The 17,952-nt window shown below is 45.2% G+C and overlaps 1 protein-coding gene across 1 annotated transcript in view; it reads left to right on the forward strand.

Annotated features, from left to right (window-relative positions):
* Nucleotides 1-17,952, forward strand: part of LOC311150144 (rho GTPase-activating protein 17-like) — a 63,312-nt gene that overhangs the window by 17,795 nt on the left and 27,565 nt on the right. The window contains exon 3 of the mRNA XM_084187440.1: nucleotides 11,707-11,811. Within this exon, the coding sequence (XP_084043566.1) occupies nucleotides 11,707-11,811 (105 nt within the window). The remainder of the gene's footprint in view (nucleotides 1-11,706; nucleotides 11,812-17,952) is intronic.

The raw sequence follows: 17,952 nt of genomic DNA on the forward strand, positions 1-17,952 counted from the left end.
GGCCAGTCTCCAGGGCAGGCTGTAATACTATATATTATTCTGAATGAGGTGGAGGGTGTCACTGTCAGACCTGGGGGTGGTTGTCAGTGGTGTAAAGTACTTAAGTAAAAATACTTGAAAGTACTACTTAAGTCGTTTTTTGGGGTATCTGTACTTTACTGTTTATATTTTTGACAACTTTTACTTTTACTTCACTACATTCCTAAAGGAAATGATGTACCTTTTACTCCATACATTTTCCCTGACACCCAAAAGTACTCGAAAATGGTCTAATTCACACACTTATCAAGAGAACATCCCTGGTCAACCCTACTGCCTCTGATCTGGTGGACTCACAAAACACATACTTCATTTGTAGTGTTGGAGTGTGCCCCTAGCTATCCGTACATATAAAAAACAAGAAAATGGTGCTGTCTGGTTTTCTTAATAGAAGGAATTTTAAATGATTTATGCCTTTACTTTTTGATACTTAAGTATATTTGAGCAATTACGTTTACTTTTGATACTTAACTATCTTTAAAACCAAATACTTTTAGACTTTTACTCAAGTAGGATTTTACTGGGTGACTTTCTCTTTTACTTGAGTCATTTTCTATTAAGGTATCTTCAGTGGTGTAAAGTACTTAAGTAAAAATACTTTCAAGTACTACTTAAGTAATTTTTTTGGGTATTTGTACTATACTTTACTATTTATATTTTTGACAACTTTTACTTTTACGCCACTACATTCCTAAAGAAAATGATGTACTTTTTACTCCATACATTTTCCCTGACACCCAAAACTACTCGTTACATTTTGAATGCTTAGCAGGACAGAACATTTTTCCAATTCACACACTTTTCAAGAGAACATACCTGGTTATCCCTACTGCCTCTGATCTGGCTGACTCACTAAACACAAATGCTTTGTTTGTAAATTATGTCTGAGTGTTAAAGTGTGCCCCTGACTATCCGTAAATAAAATAATAATAATAATTGTGCCGTCTGGTTTGCTTAATATAAGGAATTTGAAATGATTTATACTTTTACTTTTACTTTCGATACTTCAGTATATTTTAGCGATTACATTTACTTTTGATACTTAAGTATATTTAAAACCAAATACTTTTAGACTTTTACTCAAGTAGGATTTTACTGGGTGACTTTCACTTTTACTTGAGTCATTTTCTTTTAAGGTATCTTCACTTTTACTCAAGTATGACAATTGGGTACTTTTTCCACCACTGGTGGTTGTGTTGTGTAGGGTTAGTCTGGGTATCTATCTATCCCATCCATCCATCTATCCGTCCGTCTGTCTGTCTGTCTGTCTGTCTCTTCCTGTCAGTACAAGTGCTGAATGAGACCAGTGCTTGTTTTCAGAAGTCAGTTCTCCATTGCTGTTATTGAGCTCTTTCTCTTTTGACCTTTCATTTTTTGTCTATTTCTCCTTCTCAGTCTCTATTTTACTGTCTTTCTTTCACTGTCTACTCACTGACTGCTCACCCTCTGATTCTATCAGTTTTTCTATTGCTAACAATCTCTTTGTCAAACTCTCTCTGTCACCCTCTCTCCTGTTTCCACATCCCCATTAGTTCCATTCACACTTTGTGCTGCACAGCGTCTTTATATTAAATATACAGACTCATAAATAATGTCCTAAAGACTTCCATCAACAAAGGTAGTATGACCACTGAGACTGAATGTATCCACCACCACACTCTGCCATAACTCAAGCCTGCATCCCAAATGGCACCATATTCTCTGTATAGTGTATTAATTTTGACCACAACCCTATGGGCCTTGGACAAAGTAGTACACTATACTGGTAAAGGGTTTGCCATTTGGGACGCAGCCCTACTCCGGCACCCTGGCACCCAGTGATGAGGGTCTGGATCCAATAGAGCTGTCATACATTACAGTTATTACTAGCAGGCATGAATCACAGCCCAGGATCACTGTTACAGTGAATCAATTGGATCCAGACAGAGAGAGAGATCTTCAGGACAGCTGGCATGGAGAAGCAGCTGGAGGGAAATGCATGGGATTGAGAGAGTGGGGAGAGAGGGAGGGTGTGTGAGAGAGGTACAATAAAGGTTGGAGATACAGTCAGAGAGAGGGGGCTCTCAGCCAATGACGTGGCTGAAGAGGCAGAGCCAGCTGGGTGGTTACAGTGAAACAGGAAGAGGAAGTAAACACTTAGCACCAGACAACAACACACTCATACTGATAGTTCATCAGTATACTGTGGACTGCATAGGCAAATCACTATCCTACAGAGCCCCCTCCTTTAGTTACACATATGTCGTTGCGTTTTCATTTGCTTGGAATATGATAGTTTGCTGACTGTAATACTTTTGCTCATAGTCCCATACAGGAACTACACTAAGAAGGCCACTGTGTGTGGACCTCATAAGCATATATTTATAGTTAAAACCCCCTGCTTCACCAAGACAAGCATCACTGCATTTTCACTTCCTTTTTATACAGTCGTTTAGTTTGTGGACTATAATAGTTTGTTGAATATGATGATTTCTTTACAGGCTCATACTAAAACGACATAATTTAGGGCATTCAAACTCAACTCTGGACCTCGAAGCCAGTTCCACTGCATTTTTTAATTGTTCCCCTCTAACCAGGGACTGATTTAGACCTGGGACACCAGGTGGGTGGAATTAATTATCAGGTAGAACAGAAAACCAGCAGGCCCCGGGCCTCGTAGGGTAAGAGTTGAATACCCCTGATATAGGGTATGGACCACAAAGGCACATATTTAGCCTATACTTAGATCCCCTCCGAATCATTAACACATCCCTCATTGCATTTCCACTTCATTTTTCAAGGTTGTGGACTGTAACAGTTTGATAAATATGATCATTTGATCAAAGCCCCATACCAAAAGTATACTGAAATAGAGCACAGTGGAGTGTGGGTGTGGACTAGAGCTGTTGCGGTGACTGTATTACCGCCACACTGGCGGTCATGAGTCATGAAGGCAGTCAAATTCCAGGTGACCGTTTAGTCACGGTAATTAGGCTTCTCCAAGCTCTGATGCTGCTGATGGTCATTAGTAGCCTACCAAACTTGCTAACTGCCTGGTACTCAGTACTCTATTGTCACCTAATCAATCTGACATCAATGCAAATGTAATCGAAAATCTAATCAAACACTTCATGAGAGCCCATGAGCTCATGTTGCGCAACATTTCTATAAGCAATGCAATTGCGGGAGAAAACAGAGTGATGGCCTCTATTAAAAAGAGGAGGATCCGATCAGCTTTCTATAGGCTAGGCCTACTCTATTTATTTCACAACTTTCCTAATATTAAGCAAATATTAAGCACATTGCTTATCTTTACAACAGGAGTATAGCCTACCTGGCTGGCATGAAAATGGACCACAGGAAAAGCGTCCTCCATTCGCTATTTAAGTGTAGAGATGACGTATTTTTTCCCCTGCCCCTGTTTCGAGACAGGTGCATGAAAATGGTCCATTCTAAATCAAAACAAATTTCACACATATATTATTTAGTATATGTAAAGACAAGATTAAATCAAGTATAGTCTAATGGGTGACAATATTAGCCTATCACTTGTGAATTATATATTATCCCTTGTGAATGATTCCCAGCATGAGGCAAGAAACAATGCCTTTTTTGTGTGACTTTTTCTAATCATAGTCGCACACCTCATGTAGCCTAGCCCATAGGCATAAATGTTTTGATAAGGTTTGTATCACAACTAAAGTGGCCAAATAACTTCTTAAAATGAAGCACATTAATCTGCTTTACAACTGGTGTAGAGCCTAACTGGTATGCAGCGTGTGAGTTTCAATTTTGAGGAAGATAATCTTCACCATAAAAATGCACCTTTATAATAAAAGCATTACATGAATAATCGCATTTGTGGTCACTTTTGATAATGCTGTTTTCCCGCTAATGGAACATTCGTGCTTAAAGCCTACTGCCATGTGCAAATTGCTGCGCTTATAATGTGAAGAAATAGCCGAATAGTTTATCAACATTGTAACTAAACGTTCTGATCTGTTGCGTCAGCCACATTACGTAAAAACGTTTTTTTGATGCTAGTGGTTGTACTAATTTGGGATCTATCGCATCCCACAATTGTCCCAGAACTATGTTTGGAATATTTATTTCTCGCACAGAATAGAATAGGTAAACTGTTGTACTATGGGGGATAGTAGATTGACATAGGCTAGTGCTTTTGCTGTTCGTTAGGGCTACTCATCTTGTTGGCTGACGAAAAGTAAATGTGGACAGTTGTTCCAATATCTTCAATATCCCTTCGGAATTGGATAAGGACGCGCGCAGTTGCGTCCCCGATGTGTCTGTCTTCACTTGTAGCCTGTGAGAAAGAACCGATCACGTGATGGAGAGCCGTGTGAGTGAGATGAGAGGTGCTTCGGAGCAGGCAGCACTCAGGGAGAAGGGCTGCAAAAGGCATGGATTTTTTTAGGGTGCATTATGGCCACACAAAGGGGATGCCGCCGAGAAATTCGAGGCATTATCAAGTGCATGTCAAATTGTGAATGAGAGACTGATGAAGTGTGTTCAGCCTGCGCAAAAAACAAAGCAGAGCTCATGCCTTTCAAGCAACTTTTTTCAAATCATCATTAGAGTTGCATCATGCAGCCTTACAATGTATTAAAAATCAAAACATATAGCCCAACGTTTGTAGAACAATTAAAGTTACATTAAAACTCTAAATAAAGCATATAGGAGTACCTATTTCTTTGTTAACCGCTCAACACAGAATAGCCGCATGTGAGCACTCCCTCAAATCGTTTGGAGAAAATATCCTTTCTATTTTATTCAGCTTTGTTTCATACTATAAAATAATATAAAATAATGCCACGGAATTCTAAGCAAATCTTGTCTGCTAAATGAACTAGTGTAGGTCACAGCCATATGGCATAGCCAGATCAGGACCTAACATAAGGACAACTCAGAGTATTTTATTCTGCTCTTCTGAAATAGACTATATTTTCTTCATATCATGTTTTAAAATGTAGATGTTCCAAAGGTCCGCATCAGTGGCTTGTAGGCTATGTGTGGAAGCCAGGAGATGCATAAATGTGTTTATGTTAATTACCGGTCAATTACCATGAGGCCAACAGTTATTTGCTGGACAATCACCGGCTGACGAAATTTCGTGACCGCCACAGCCCTAGTGTGGACCCCATATACATATCTCCATTCTTCCCATCAACAAGACCATAATTGGATCACCTCCCCTTTTTAGTGTGCTGTGGGTGTGATAGTGTGCTAGTGAATGTGATAGTGTGCTATTGAAGGTGATAGTGTGCTAGTGAAGGGACTAATGTGCTAGTGAAGGTGATAGTGTGCTAGTGAAGGGGATAGTGTGCTAGTGAAGGGGATAGTGTGCTACTGAAGGTGATAGTGTGCTACTGAAGGTGATAGTGTGCTAGTGAAGGCGATAGTGTGCTACTGAAGGTGATAGTGTGCTAGTGAAGGGGATAGTGTGCTAGTGAAGGGGATAGTGTGCTAGTGAAGGGGATAGTGTGCTAGTGAAGGTGATAGTGTGCTATTGAAGGTGATAGGGTGCTAGTGAAGGGGTTATTGTGCTAGTGAAGGTGATAGTGTGCTATTGAAGGTGATAGTGTGCTAGTGAAGGGGTGGGTGTGCTAGTGAAGGGGTGGGTGTGCTAGTGAAGGTGATAGTGTGCTACTGAAGGGGATAGAGTGCTAGTGAAGGGGGTAGTGTGCTACTGAAGGTGATAGTGTGCTAGTGAAGGTGATGGTGTGCTAGTGAAGGTGATAGTGTGCTATTGAAAGGGATAGTGTGCTAGTGAAGGGGATAGTATGCTAGTGAAGGGGATAGTGTGCTACTGAAGGTGATAGTGTGCTACTGAAGGTGATCAAATCAAATCAAATCAAATTTTATTGGTCACATGCGCCGAATACAACAGGTGCAGACATCACAGTGAAATGCTTACTTACAGCCCTTAACCAACAGTGCATTTATTTTTAACAAAAAAGTAAAAATAAAACAACAACAAAAAAAGTGTTGAGAAAAAAAAGAGCAGAAGTAAAATAAAATAACAGTAGGGAGGCTATATATACAGGGGGGTACTGTTGCAGAGTCAATGTGCGGGGGCACCGGCTAGTTGAGGTAATATGTACATGTGGGTAGAGTTAAAGTGACTATGCATAAATAATTAACAGAGTAGCAGCAGCGTAAAAAGGATGGGGTGGGGGGGCAGTGCAAATAGTCCGGGTAGCCATGATTAGCTGTTCAGGAGTCTTATGGCTTGGGGGTAGAAGCTGTTGAGAAGTCTTTTGGACCTAGACTTGGCACTCCGGTACCGCTTGCCGTGCGGTAGCAGAGAGAACAGTCTATGACTAGGGTGGCTGGAGTCTTTTACAATTTTGAGGGCCTTCCTCTGACACCGCCTGGTATAGAGGTCCTGGATGGCAGGAAGCTTGGCCCCAGTGATGTACTGGGCCGTACGCACTACCCTCTGTAGTGCCTTGCGGTCGGAGGCCAAGCAGTTGCCATACCAGGCGGTGATGCAACCAGTCAGGATGCTCTCGATGGTGCAGCTGTATAATTTTTTGAGGATCTGAGGACCCATGCCAAATCTTTTCAGTCTCCTGAGGGGGAATAGGCTTTGTCGTGCCCTCTTCACGACTGTCTTGGTGTGTTTGGACCATAATAGTTCGTTGGTGATGTGGACACCAAGGAACTTGAAGCTCTCAACCTGTTCCACTACAGCCCCGTCGATGAGAATGGGGGCGTGCTCAGTCCTCTTTTTTTTCCTGTAGTCCACAATCATCTCCTTTGTCTTGGTCACGTTGAGGGAGAGGTTGTTGTCCTGGCACCACACGGCCAGGTCTCTGACCTCCTCCCTATAGGCTGTCTCATCGTTGTCGGTGATCAGGCCTACCACTGTTGTGTCGTCGGCAAACTTAATGATGGTGTTGGAGTCGTGCCTGGCCATCATGGGTGAACAGAGAGTACAGGAGGGGACTGAGCACGCACCCCTGAGGGGCCCCCGTGTTGAGGATCAGTGTGGCAGATGTGTTGTTACCTACCCTTACCACCTGGGGGCGGCCCGTCAGGAAGTCCAGGATCCAGTTGCAGAGGGAGGTGTTTAGTCCCAGGATCCTTAGCTTAGTGATGAGCTTAGAGGGCACTATGGTGTTGAATGCTGAGCTGTAGTCAATGAATAGCATTCTCACGTAGGTGTTCCTCTTGTCCAGGTGGGAAAGGGCAGTGTGGAGTGCAATAGAGATTGCATCATCTGTGGATCTGTTGGGGCGGTATGCAAATTGGAGTGGGTCTATGGTTTCTGGGATAATGCTGTTGATGTGAGCCATGACCAGCCTTTCAAAGCACTTCATGGCTACAGACGTCAGTGCTACGGGTCGGTAGTCATTTAGGCAGGTTATCTTAGAGTCCTTGGGCACGGGGACTATGGTGGTCTGCTTGAAACATGTTGGTATTACAGACTCAGTCAGGGACATGTTGAAAATGTCAGTGAAGACACTTGCCAGTTGGTCAGCACATGCTCGGAGTACACGTCTTGGTAATCCATCTGGCCTTGTGAATGTTGACCTGCTTAAAAGTCTTACTCACATCGGCTACGGAGAGCGTGATCACATAGTCATCCGGAACAGCTGGTGCTCTCATGCATGCTTCAGTGTTGCTTGCCTCGAAGCGAGCATAGAAGTGGTTTAGCTCGTCTGGTAGGCTTGTGTCACTGGGCAGCTCACGGCTGTGCTTCCCTTTGTAGTCTGTAATAGTTTTCAAGCCTTGCCACATCCGACGAGCGTCAGAGCCAGTGTAGTACGATTCAATCTTAGTCCTGTATTGACTCTTTGCCTGTTTGATGGTTCGTCGGAGGGCATAGCGGGATTTCTTATAAGCGTCCGGGTTAGAGTCCCGTTCCTTGAAAGCGGCAGCTCTACCCTTTAGCTCAGTGCGGATGTTTCCTGTAATCCATGGCTTCTGGTTGGGGTATGTACGTACGGTCACTGTGGGGACGACATCATCGATGCACTTATTGATGAAGCCAGTGACTGATGTGGTGTACTCCTGTGGTGTACTCCACCCATGATAGTGTGCTACTGAAGGGGATAGAGTGCTAGTGAAGGGGATAGTGTGCTACTGAAGGTGATAGTGTGCTAGTGAAGGTGATGGTGTGCTACTGAAGGTGATAGTGTGCTATTGAAAGGGATAGTGTGCTAGTGAAGGGGTTAGTGTGCTAGTGAAGGGGGTAGTGTGCTAGTGAAGGTGATAGTGTGCTACTGAAGGTGATAGTGTGCTAGTGAAGGGGAATTGTGCTAGTGAAGGGGCTAGTGTGCTAGTGAAGGGGCTAGTGTGCTAGTGAAGGGGCTAGTGTGCTAGTGAAGAGGATAGTGTGCTAGTGAAGGGGATAGTGTGCTAGTGAAGGGGCTAGTGTGCTAGTGAAGGATATAGTGTGCTAGTGAAGGGGATAGTGTGCTAGTGAAGGGGATAGTGTGCTAGTGAAGGGGATAGTGTGCTAGTGAAGGGGATAGTGTGCTACTGAAGGTGATAGTGTGCTAGTGAAGGGGCTAGTGTGCTAGTGAAGGGGCTAGTGTGCTAGTGAAGGGGCTAGTGTGCTAGTGAAGGGGCTAGTGTGCTAGTGAAGGGGCTAGTGTGCTAGTGAAGGGGATAGTGTGCTAGTGAAGGGTATAGTGTGCTAGTGAAGGGGCTAGTGTGCTAGTGAAGGGGATAGTGTGCTAGTGAAGGGGCTAGTGTGCTAGTGAAGGGGCTAGTGTGCTAGTGAAGGGGCTAGTGTGATATTGAAGGGGATAGTGTGATATTGAAGGTGATAGTGTGCTATTGAAGGGGCTAGTGTGATATTGAAGGTGATAGTGTGCTAGTGAAGGGCTTAGTGTGCTAGTGAAGGTGATAGTGTGCTAGTGAAGGGGTGGGTGTGCTATTGAAGGTGATAGTGTGCTATTGAAGGTGATAGTGTGCTAGTGAAGGGCTTAGTGTGCTAGTTAAGGGGATAGTGTGATATTGAAGGGGATAGTGTGCTAGTGAAGGTGATAGTGTGCTAGTGAAGGGGTGGGTGTGCTATTGAAGGTGATAGTGTGCTATTGAAGGTGATAGTGTGCTAGTGAAGGGCTTAGTGTGATATTGAAGGTGATAGTGTGATATTGAAGGGGATAGTGTGCTAGTGAAGGGGATAGTGTGCTAGTGAAGGTGATAGTGTGATATTGAAGGTGATAGTATGCTATTGAAATAATACATCAGTCTTCTGCTTTGCATTGATAGGGTCCTGGTACTAACTGTTCACTGATCATAACTCCCATAGAGAGCAATATATCCCTTCTCAAATTCCCATAGATTCATCTGTTCTTCAAACCCATATCTCTCTAACCTGACTTGCATAAATATTAAGATAATATAATGTAGCCTAGCTCTGCTCCCTGCAGAGAGGACTATATGTATCAATCCTGCTGGTTCTCCCTCAACAGCCCTCTATCTGTCTGTCAGAGCTGACAGTTAAGACACATCATGTAGGGCTGTGAATAACCGTGACCAGATGGTAACCAGGAGGAGCCAGTCAATCAAACCAGCTTCTTCCACTCAATCATTTCACATAACTAGGTCCATTTCTGTTTCATTCAAATAGATACAGTGGGGGGAAAAAGTATTTAGTCAGCCACCAATTGTGCAAGTTCTCCCACTTAAAAAGATGAGAGAGGCCTGTAATTTTCATCATAGGTACACGTCAACTATGACAGACAGAATGCGAGAAAAAAAATCACATTGTAAGATTTTTAATGAATTTATTTGCAAATTATGGTGGAAAATAAGTATTTGGTCAATAACAAAAGTTTCTCAATACTTTGTTATATACCCTTTGTTGGCAATGACACAGGTCAAACGTTTTCTGTAAGTCTTCACAAGGTTTTCACACACTGTTGCTGGTATTTTGGCCCATTCCTCCATGCAGATCTCCTCTAGAGCAGTGATGTTTTGGGGCTGTCGCTGGGCAACACAGACTTTCAACTCCCACCAAAGATTTTCTATGGGGTTGAGATCTGGAGACTGGCTAGGCCACTCCAGGACCTTGAAATGCTTCTTACGAAGCCACTCCTTCGTTGCCCGGGCGGTGTGTTTGGGATCATTGTCATGCTGAAAGACCCAGCCACGTTTCATCTTCAATGCCCTTGCTGATGGAAGGAGGTTTTCACTCAAAATCTCACGATACATGGCCCCATTCATTCTTTCCTTTACACGGATCAGTCGTCCTGGTCCCTTTGCAGAAAAACAGCCCCAAAGCATGATGTTTCCACCCCCATGCTTCACAGTAGGTATGGTGTTCTTTGGATGCAACTCAGCATTCTTTGTCCTCCAAACACGACGAGTTGAGTTTTTACCAAAAAGTTCTATTTTGGTTTCATCTGACCATATGACATTCTCCCAATCCTCTTCTGGATCATCCAAATGCAAACTTCAGACGGGCCTGGACATGTACTGGCTTAAACAGGGGGACACATCTCGCACTGCAGGATTTGAGTCCCTGGCGGCGTAGTGTGTTACTGATGGTAGGCTTTGTTACTTTGGTCCCAGCTCTCTGCAGGTCATTCACTAGGTCCCCCGTGTGGTTCTGGGATTTTTGCTCACCGTTCTTGTGATCATTTTGACCCCACGGGGTGAGATCTTGCGTGGAGCCCCAGATCGAGGGAGATTATCAGTGGTCTTGTATGTCTTCCATTTCCTAATAATTGCTCCCACAGTTGATTTCTTCAAACCAAGCTGCTTACCTATTGCAGATTCAGTCTTCCCAGCCTGGTGCAGGTCTACAATTTTGTTTCTGGTGTCCTTTGACAGCTCTTTGGTCTTGGCCATAGTGGAGTTTGGAGTGTGACTGTTTGAGGTTGTGGACAGGTGTCTTTTATACTGATAACAAGTTCAAACAGGTGCCATTAATACAGGTAACGAGTGGAGGACAGAGGAGCCTCTTAAAGAAGAAGTTACAGGTCTGTGAGAGCCAGAAATCTTGCTTGTTTGTAGGTGACCAAATACTTATTTTCCACCATAATTTGCAAATAAATTCATTAAAAATCCTACAATGTGATTTTCTGGATTTTCTTCTCTCAATTTGTCTGTCATAGTTGACGTGTACCTATGATGAAAATTACAGGCCTCTCTCATCTTTTTAAGTGGGAGAACTTGCACAATTGGTGGCTGACTAAATACTTTTCCCCCCCACTGTATCTATTTGAATGAAACAGAAATGCAAAAACATTGGTACAACAACCGTATTGATCAGGGGTGTCAGGAGGGTAGCTCTCCAAGAATAGGGTTGGAGTTAAAACCTACAGGATGGTAACTTTTCAGGAACAGGTTTGGAGTTAAAATCTACAGGAGGGTGGCTCTCCAGGAACAGGGTTGGAGTTAAAACCTACAGGAGGGTAGCTCTCCAGGAATAGGGTTAGAGTTAAAACCTACAGGAAGGTAGCTTTTCAGGAACAGGTTTGGAGTTAAAATATACAGGAGGGTAACTCTCCAGGAACAGGGTTGGAGTTAAAACCTACAGGAGGGTAGCTCTCCAGGAACAGGGTTGGAGAGCACTGATATAGAGAAAGACTATATTGTGGTACCATTCTATTATGTGTTTTGTGATGGAGTGTGAGTGTGTTTTTACTTATGTTCAATTGTGTTTCTTCTGACCTGCCCACCATCATGAGTGTGTATGTGTGATTGCAGATTGAGAGGCGCATGGAGCTGGTCCGTCTGGTGTCCCACAACGCACACAAGAGACTTGTCACCTGTCTACAGGGTCACATCGGAACAGACGCAGAAAAGAGACATGTAAAGACAATCTCCTTCTCTACCTCCTCCTCATCCTCTTTTATCACTCCTACTCACCCTCTCCTCTTCTATCTCTCCTTCTCACCCTCTCCTCTTCTATCACTCCTACTCACCCTCTCCTCTTCTATCACTCCTACTCACCCTCTCCTCTTCTATCTCACCTTCTCACCCTCTCCACTTCTATCACTCCTACTCACCCTGTCCTTTTTTATCACTCCTACTCACCCTCTCCTCTTCTATCACTCCTTCTCACCCTCTCCTCTTCTATCTCTCCTTCTCACCCTCTCCTCTTCTATCACTCCTACTCACCTCTCCTTTTTTATCACTCCTACTCACCCTCTCCTTTTTTATCACTCCTACTCACCCTCTCCACTTCTATCACTCCTTCTCACCCTCTCCTCTTCTATCTCTCCTTCTCACCCTCTCCTCTTCTATCACTCCTACTCACCCTCTCCTCTTCTATCACTCCTACTCACCCTCTCCTCTTCTATCACTCCTACTCACCCTCTTCTATCACTCCTACTCACCCTCTCCTCTTCTATCACTCATACTCACCCTCTCCTATTCTATCACTCCTACTCACCCTCTTCTATCACTCCTACTCACCCTCTTCTATCACTCCTACTCACCCTCTCCTCTTCTATCACTCCTACTCACCCTCTCCTCTTCTATCACTCATTCTCACTCTCTCCTCTTCTATCTCTCCTTCTCACCCTCTCCTCTTCTATCACTCCTTCTCTAACTCTCCTCTTCTATCTCTCCTTCTCACCCTCTCCTCTTCTATCACTCCTACTCACCCTCTCCTCTTCTATCACTCCTACTCACCCTCTTCTATCACTCCTTCTCACCCTCTCCTCTTCTATCTCTCCTTCTCACCCTCTCCTCTTCTATCACTCCTCTACCTCTCCTCTTCTATCTCTCCTTCTCACCCTCTCCTCTTCTATCACTCCTACTCACCCTCTCCTCTTCTATCACTCCTACTCACCCTCTCCTCTTCTATCACTCCTACTCACCCTCTCCTCTTCTATCACTCCTACTCACCCTCTCCTCTTCTATCTCTCCTTCTCACCCTCTCCTCTTCTATCTCTCCTTCTCACCCTCTTCTCTTCTATCACTCCTACTCACCCTCTCCTCTTCTATAAATCCTACTCACCCTCTCCTCTTCTATCTCTCCTTCTCACCCTCTCCTCTTCTATCACTCCTACTCACCTCTCCTTTTTTATCACTCCTACTCACCCTCTCCTTTTTTATCACTCCTACTCACCCTCTCCACTTCTATCACTCCTTCTCACCCTCTCCTCTTCTATCTCTCCTTCTCACACTCTCCTCTTCTATCACTCCTCTACCTCTCCTCTTCTATCTCTCCTTCTCACCCTCTCCTCTTCTATCACTCCTACTCACCCTCTCCTCTTCTATCTCTCCTACTCACCCTCTCCTCTTTTATCACTCCTACTCACCCTCTCCTCTTCTATCACTCCTTCTCACCCTCTCCTCTTCTATCTCTCCTACTCACCCTCTCCTCTTCTATCACTCCTACTCACCCTCTCCTCTTCTATCACTCCTACTCACCCTCTTCTATCACTCCTTCTCACCCTCTCCTCTTCTATCACTCCTACTCACCCTCTCCTCTTCTATCACCCCTACTCACCCTCTCCTCTTCTATCTCTCCTTCTCACCCTCTCCTCTTCCATCTCTCCTTCTCACCCTCTCCTCTTCTATCTCTCCTTCTCACCCTCTCCTCTTCTATCACTCCTACTCACCCTCTCCTCTTCTATCACTCCTACTCACCCTCTCCTTTTTTATCACTCCTACTCACCCTCTCCTTTTCTATCACTCCTACTCACCCTCTCCTCTTCTATCACTCCTACTCACCCTCTCCTCTTCTATCACTCCTTCTCACCCTCTCCTCTTCTATCTCTCCTTCTCACCCTCTCCTCTTCTATCACTCCTACTCACCTCTCCTTTTTTATCACTCCTACTCACCCTCTCCTTTTGTATCACTCCTACTCACCCTCTCCACTTCTATCACTCCTTCTCACCCTCTCCTCTTCTATCTCTCCTTCTCACCCTCTCCTCTTCTATCACTCCTACTCACCCTCTCCTCTTCTATCACTCCTACTCACCCTCTCCTCTTCTATCACTCCTACTCACCCTCTTCTATCACTCCTACTCACCCTCTCCTCTTCTATCACTCATACTCACCCTCTCCTATTCTATCACTCCTACTCACCCTCTTCTATCACTCCTACTCACCCTCTTCTATCACTCCTACTCACCCTCTCCTCTTCTATCACTCCTACTCACCCTCTCCTCTTCTATCACTCATTCTCACTCTCTCCTCTTCTATCTCTCCTTCTCACCCTCTCCTCTTCTATCACTCCTTCTCTAACTCTCCTCTTCTATCTCTCCTTCTCACCCTCTCCTCTTCTATCACTCCTACTCACCCTCTCCTCTTCTATCACTCCTACTCACCCTCTTCTATCACTCCTTCTCACCCTCTCCTCTTCTATCTCTCCTTCTCACCCTCTCCTCTTCTATCACTCCTCTACCTCTCCTCTTCTATCTCTCCTTCTCACCCTCTCCTCTTCTATCACTCCTACTCACCCTCTCCTCTTCTATCACTCCTACTCACCCTCTCCTCTTCTATCACTCCTACTCACCCTCTCCTCTTCTATCACTCCTACTCACCCTCTCCTCTTCTATCTCTCCTTCTCACCCTCTCCTCTTCTATCTCTCCTTCTCACCCTCTTCTCTTCTATCACTCCTACTCACCCTCTCCTCTTCTATAAATCCTACTCACCCTCTCCTCTTCTATCTCTCCTTCTCACCCTCTCCTCTTCTATCACTCCTACTCACCTCTCCTTTTTTATCACTCCTACTCACCCTCTCCTTTTTTATCACTCCTACTCACCCTCTCCTCTTCTATCTCTCCTACTCACCCTCTCCTCTTTTATCACTCCTACTCACCCTCTCCTCTTCTATCACTCCTTCTCACCCTCTCCTCTTCTATCTCTCCTACTCACCCTCTCCTCTTCTATCACTCCTACTCACCCTCTCCTCTTCTATCACTCCTACTCACCCTCTTCTATCACTCCTTCTCAACCTCTCCTCTTCTATCACTCCTACTCACCCTCTCCTCTTCTATCACCCCTACTCACCCTCTCCTCTTCTATCTCTCCTTCTCACCCTCTCCTCTTCCATCTCTCCTTCTCACCCTCTCCTCTTCTATCTCTCCTTCTCACCCTCTCCTCTTCTATCACTCCTACTCACCCTCTCCTCTTCTATCACTCCTACTCACCCTCTCCTTTTTTATCACTCCTACTCACCCTCTCCTTTTCTATCACTCCTACTCACCCTCTCCTCTTCTATCACTCCTACTCACCCTCTCCTCTTCTATCACTCCTTCTCACCCTCTCCTCTTCTATCTCTCCTTCTCACCCTCTCCTCTTCTATCACTCCTACTCACCTCTCCTTTTTTATCACTCCTACTCACCCTCTCCTTTTGTATCACTCCTACTCACCCTCTCCACTTCTATCACTCCTTCTCACCCTCTCCTCTTCTATCTCTCCTTCTCACCCTCTCCTCTTCTATCACTCCTACTCACCCTCTCCTCTTCTATCACTCCTACTCACCCTCTCCTCTTCTATCACTCCTACTCACCCTCTTCTATCACTCCTACTCACCCTCTCCTCTTCTATCACTCATACTCACCCTCTCCTATTCTATCACTCCTACTCACCCTCTTCTATCACTCCTACTCACCCTCTTCTATCACTCCTACTCACCCTCTCCTCTTCTATCACTCCTACTCACCCTCTCCTCTTCTATCACTCATTCTCACCCTCTCCTCTTCTATCTCTCCTTCTCACCCTCTCCTCTTCTATCACTCCTTCTCTAACTCTCCTCTTCTATCTCTCCTTCTCACCCTCTCCTCTTCTATCACTCCTACTCACCCTCTCCTCTTCTATCACTCCTACTCACCCTCTTCTATCACTCCTTCTCACCCTCTCCTCTTCTATCTCTCCTTCTCACCCTCTCCTCTTCTATCACTCCTCTACCTCTCCTCTTCTATCTCTCCTTCTCACCCTCTCCTCTTCTATCACTCCTACTCACCCTCTCCTCTTCTATCACTCCTACTCACCCTCTCCTCTTCTATCACTCCTACTCACCCTCTCCTCTTCTATCACTCCTACTCACCCTCTCCTCTTCTATCTCTCCTTCTCACCCTCTCCTCTTCTATCTCTCCTTCTCACCCTCTTCTCTTCTATCACTCCTACTCACCCTCTCCTCTTCTATAAATCCTACTCACCCTCTCCTCTTCTATCTCTCCTTCTCACCCTCTCCTCTTCTATCACTCCTACTCACCTCTCCTTTTTTATCACTCCTACTCACCCTCTCCTTTTTTATCACTCCTACTCACCCTCTCCACTTCTATCACTCCTTCTCACCCTCTCCTCTTCTATCTCTCCTTCTCACCCTCTCCTCTTCTATCACTCCTCTACCTCTCCTCTTCTATCTCTCCTTCTCACCCTCTCCTCTTCTATCACTCCTACTCACCCTCTCCTCTTCTATCTCTCCTACTCACCCTCTCCTCTTTTATCACTCCTACTCACCCTCTCCTCTTCTATCACTCCTTCTCACCCTCTCCTCTTCTATCTCTCCTACTCACCCTCTCCTCTTCTATCACTCCTACTCACCCTCTCCTCTTCTATCACTCCTACTCACCCTCTTCTATCACTCCTTCTCACCCTCTCCTCTTCTATCTCTCCTACTCACCCTCTCCTCTTCTATCACCCCTACTCACCCTCTCCTCTTCTATCTCTCCTTCTCACCCTCTCCTCTTCCATCTCTCCTTCTCACCCTCTCCTCTTCTATCTCTCCTTCTCACCCTCTCCTCTTCTATCACTCCTACTCACCCTCTCCTCTTCTATCACTCCTACTCACCCTCTCCTTTTTTATCACTCCTACTCACCCTCTCCTTTTCTATCACTCCTACTCACCCTCTCCTCTTCTATCACTCCTACTCACCCTCTTCTCTTCTATCACTCCTTCTCACCCTCTCCTCTTCTATCACTCCTACTCACCCTCTCCTCTTCTATCACTCCTACTCACCCTCTCCTTTTTTATCACTCCTACTCACCCTCTCCTCTTCTATCACTCCTACTCACCCTCTCCTCTTCTATCACTCCTACTCACCCTCTCCTCTTCTATCACTCCTTCTCACCCTCTCCTCTTCTATCACTCCTACTCACGCTCTCCTCTTCTATCACTCCTACTCACCCTCTCCTCTTCTATCACTCCTACTCACCCTCTTCTATCACTCCTTCTCACCCTCTCCTCTTCTATCACTCCTTCTCTACCTCTCCTCTTCTATCTCTCCTTCTCACCCTCTCCTCTTCTATCACTCCTACTCACCCTCTCCTCTTCTATCACTCCTACTCACCCTCTCCTCTTCTATCTCTCCTTCTCATCCTCTTCTCTTCTACCACCCCTTCTCACCCTCTCCTCTTCTATCACTCCTTCTCTACCTCTCCTCTTCTATCTCTACTTCTCACCCTCTCCTCTTCTATCACTCCTACTCACCCTCTCCTCTTCTATCACTCCTACTCACCCTCTCCTTTTTTATCACTCCTACTCACCCTCTCCTCTTCTATCACTCCTACTCACCCTCTCCTCTTCTATCACTCCTACTCACCCTCTCCTCTTCTATCACTCCTACTCACCCTTTTCTATCACTCCTTCTCACCCTCTCCTCTTCTATCACTCCTACTCACCCTCTCCTCTTCTATCACTCCTACTCACCCTCTCCTCTTCTATCACTCCTACTCACCCTCTTCTATCACTCCTTCTCACCCTCTCCTCTTCTATCACTCCTTCTCTACCTCTCCTCTTCTATCTCTCCTTCTCACCCTCTCCTCTTCTATCTCTACTTCTCACCCTCTCCTCTTCTATCACTCCTACTCACCCTCTCCTCTTCTATCACTCCTTCTCATCCTCTTCTCTTCTACCACCCCTTCTCACCCTCTCCTCTTCTATCACTCCTTCTCTACCTCTCCTCTTCTATCTCTCCTTCTCACCCTCTCCTCTTCTATCTCTACTTCTCACCCTCTCCTCTTCTATCACTCCTACTCACCCTCTCC

This window comes from Coregonus lavaretus (assembly GCF_964263955.1).
Source record: "Coregonus lavaretus genome assembly, chromosome: 2".
NCBI lineage: Eukaryota > Metazoa > Chordata > Actinopteri > Salmoniformes > Salmonidae > Coregonus > Coregonus lavaretus.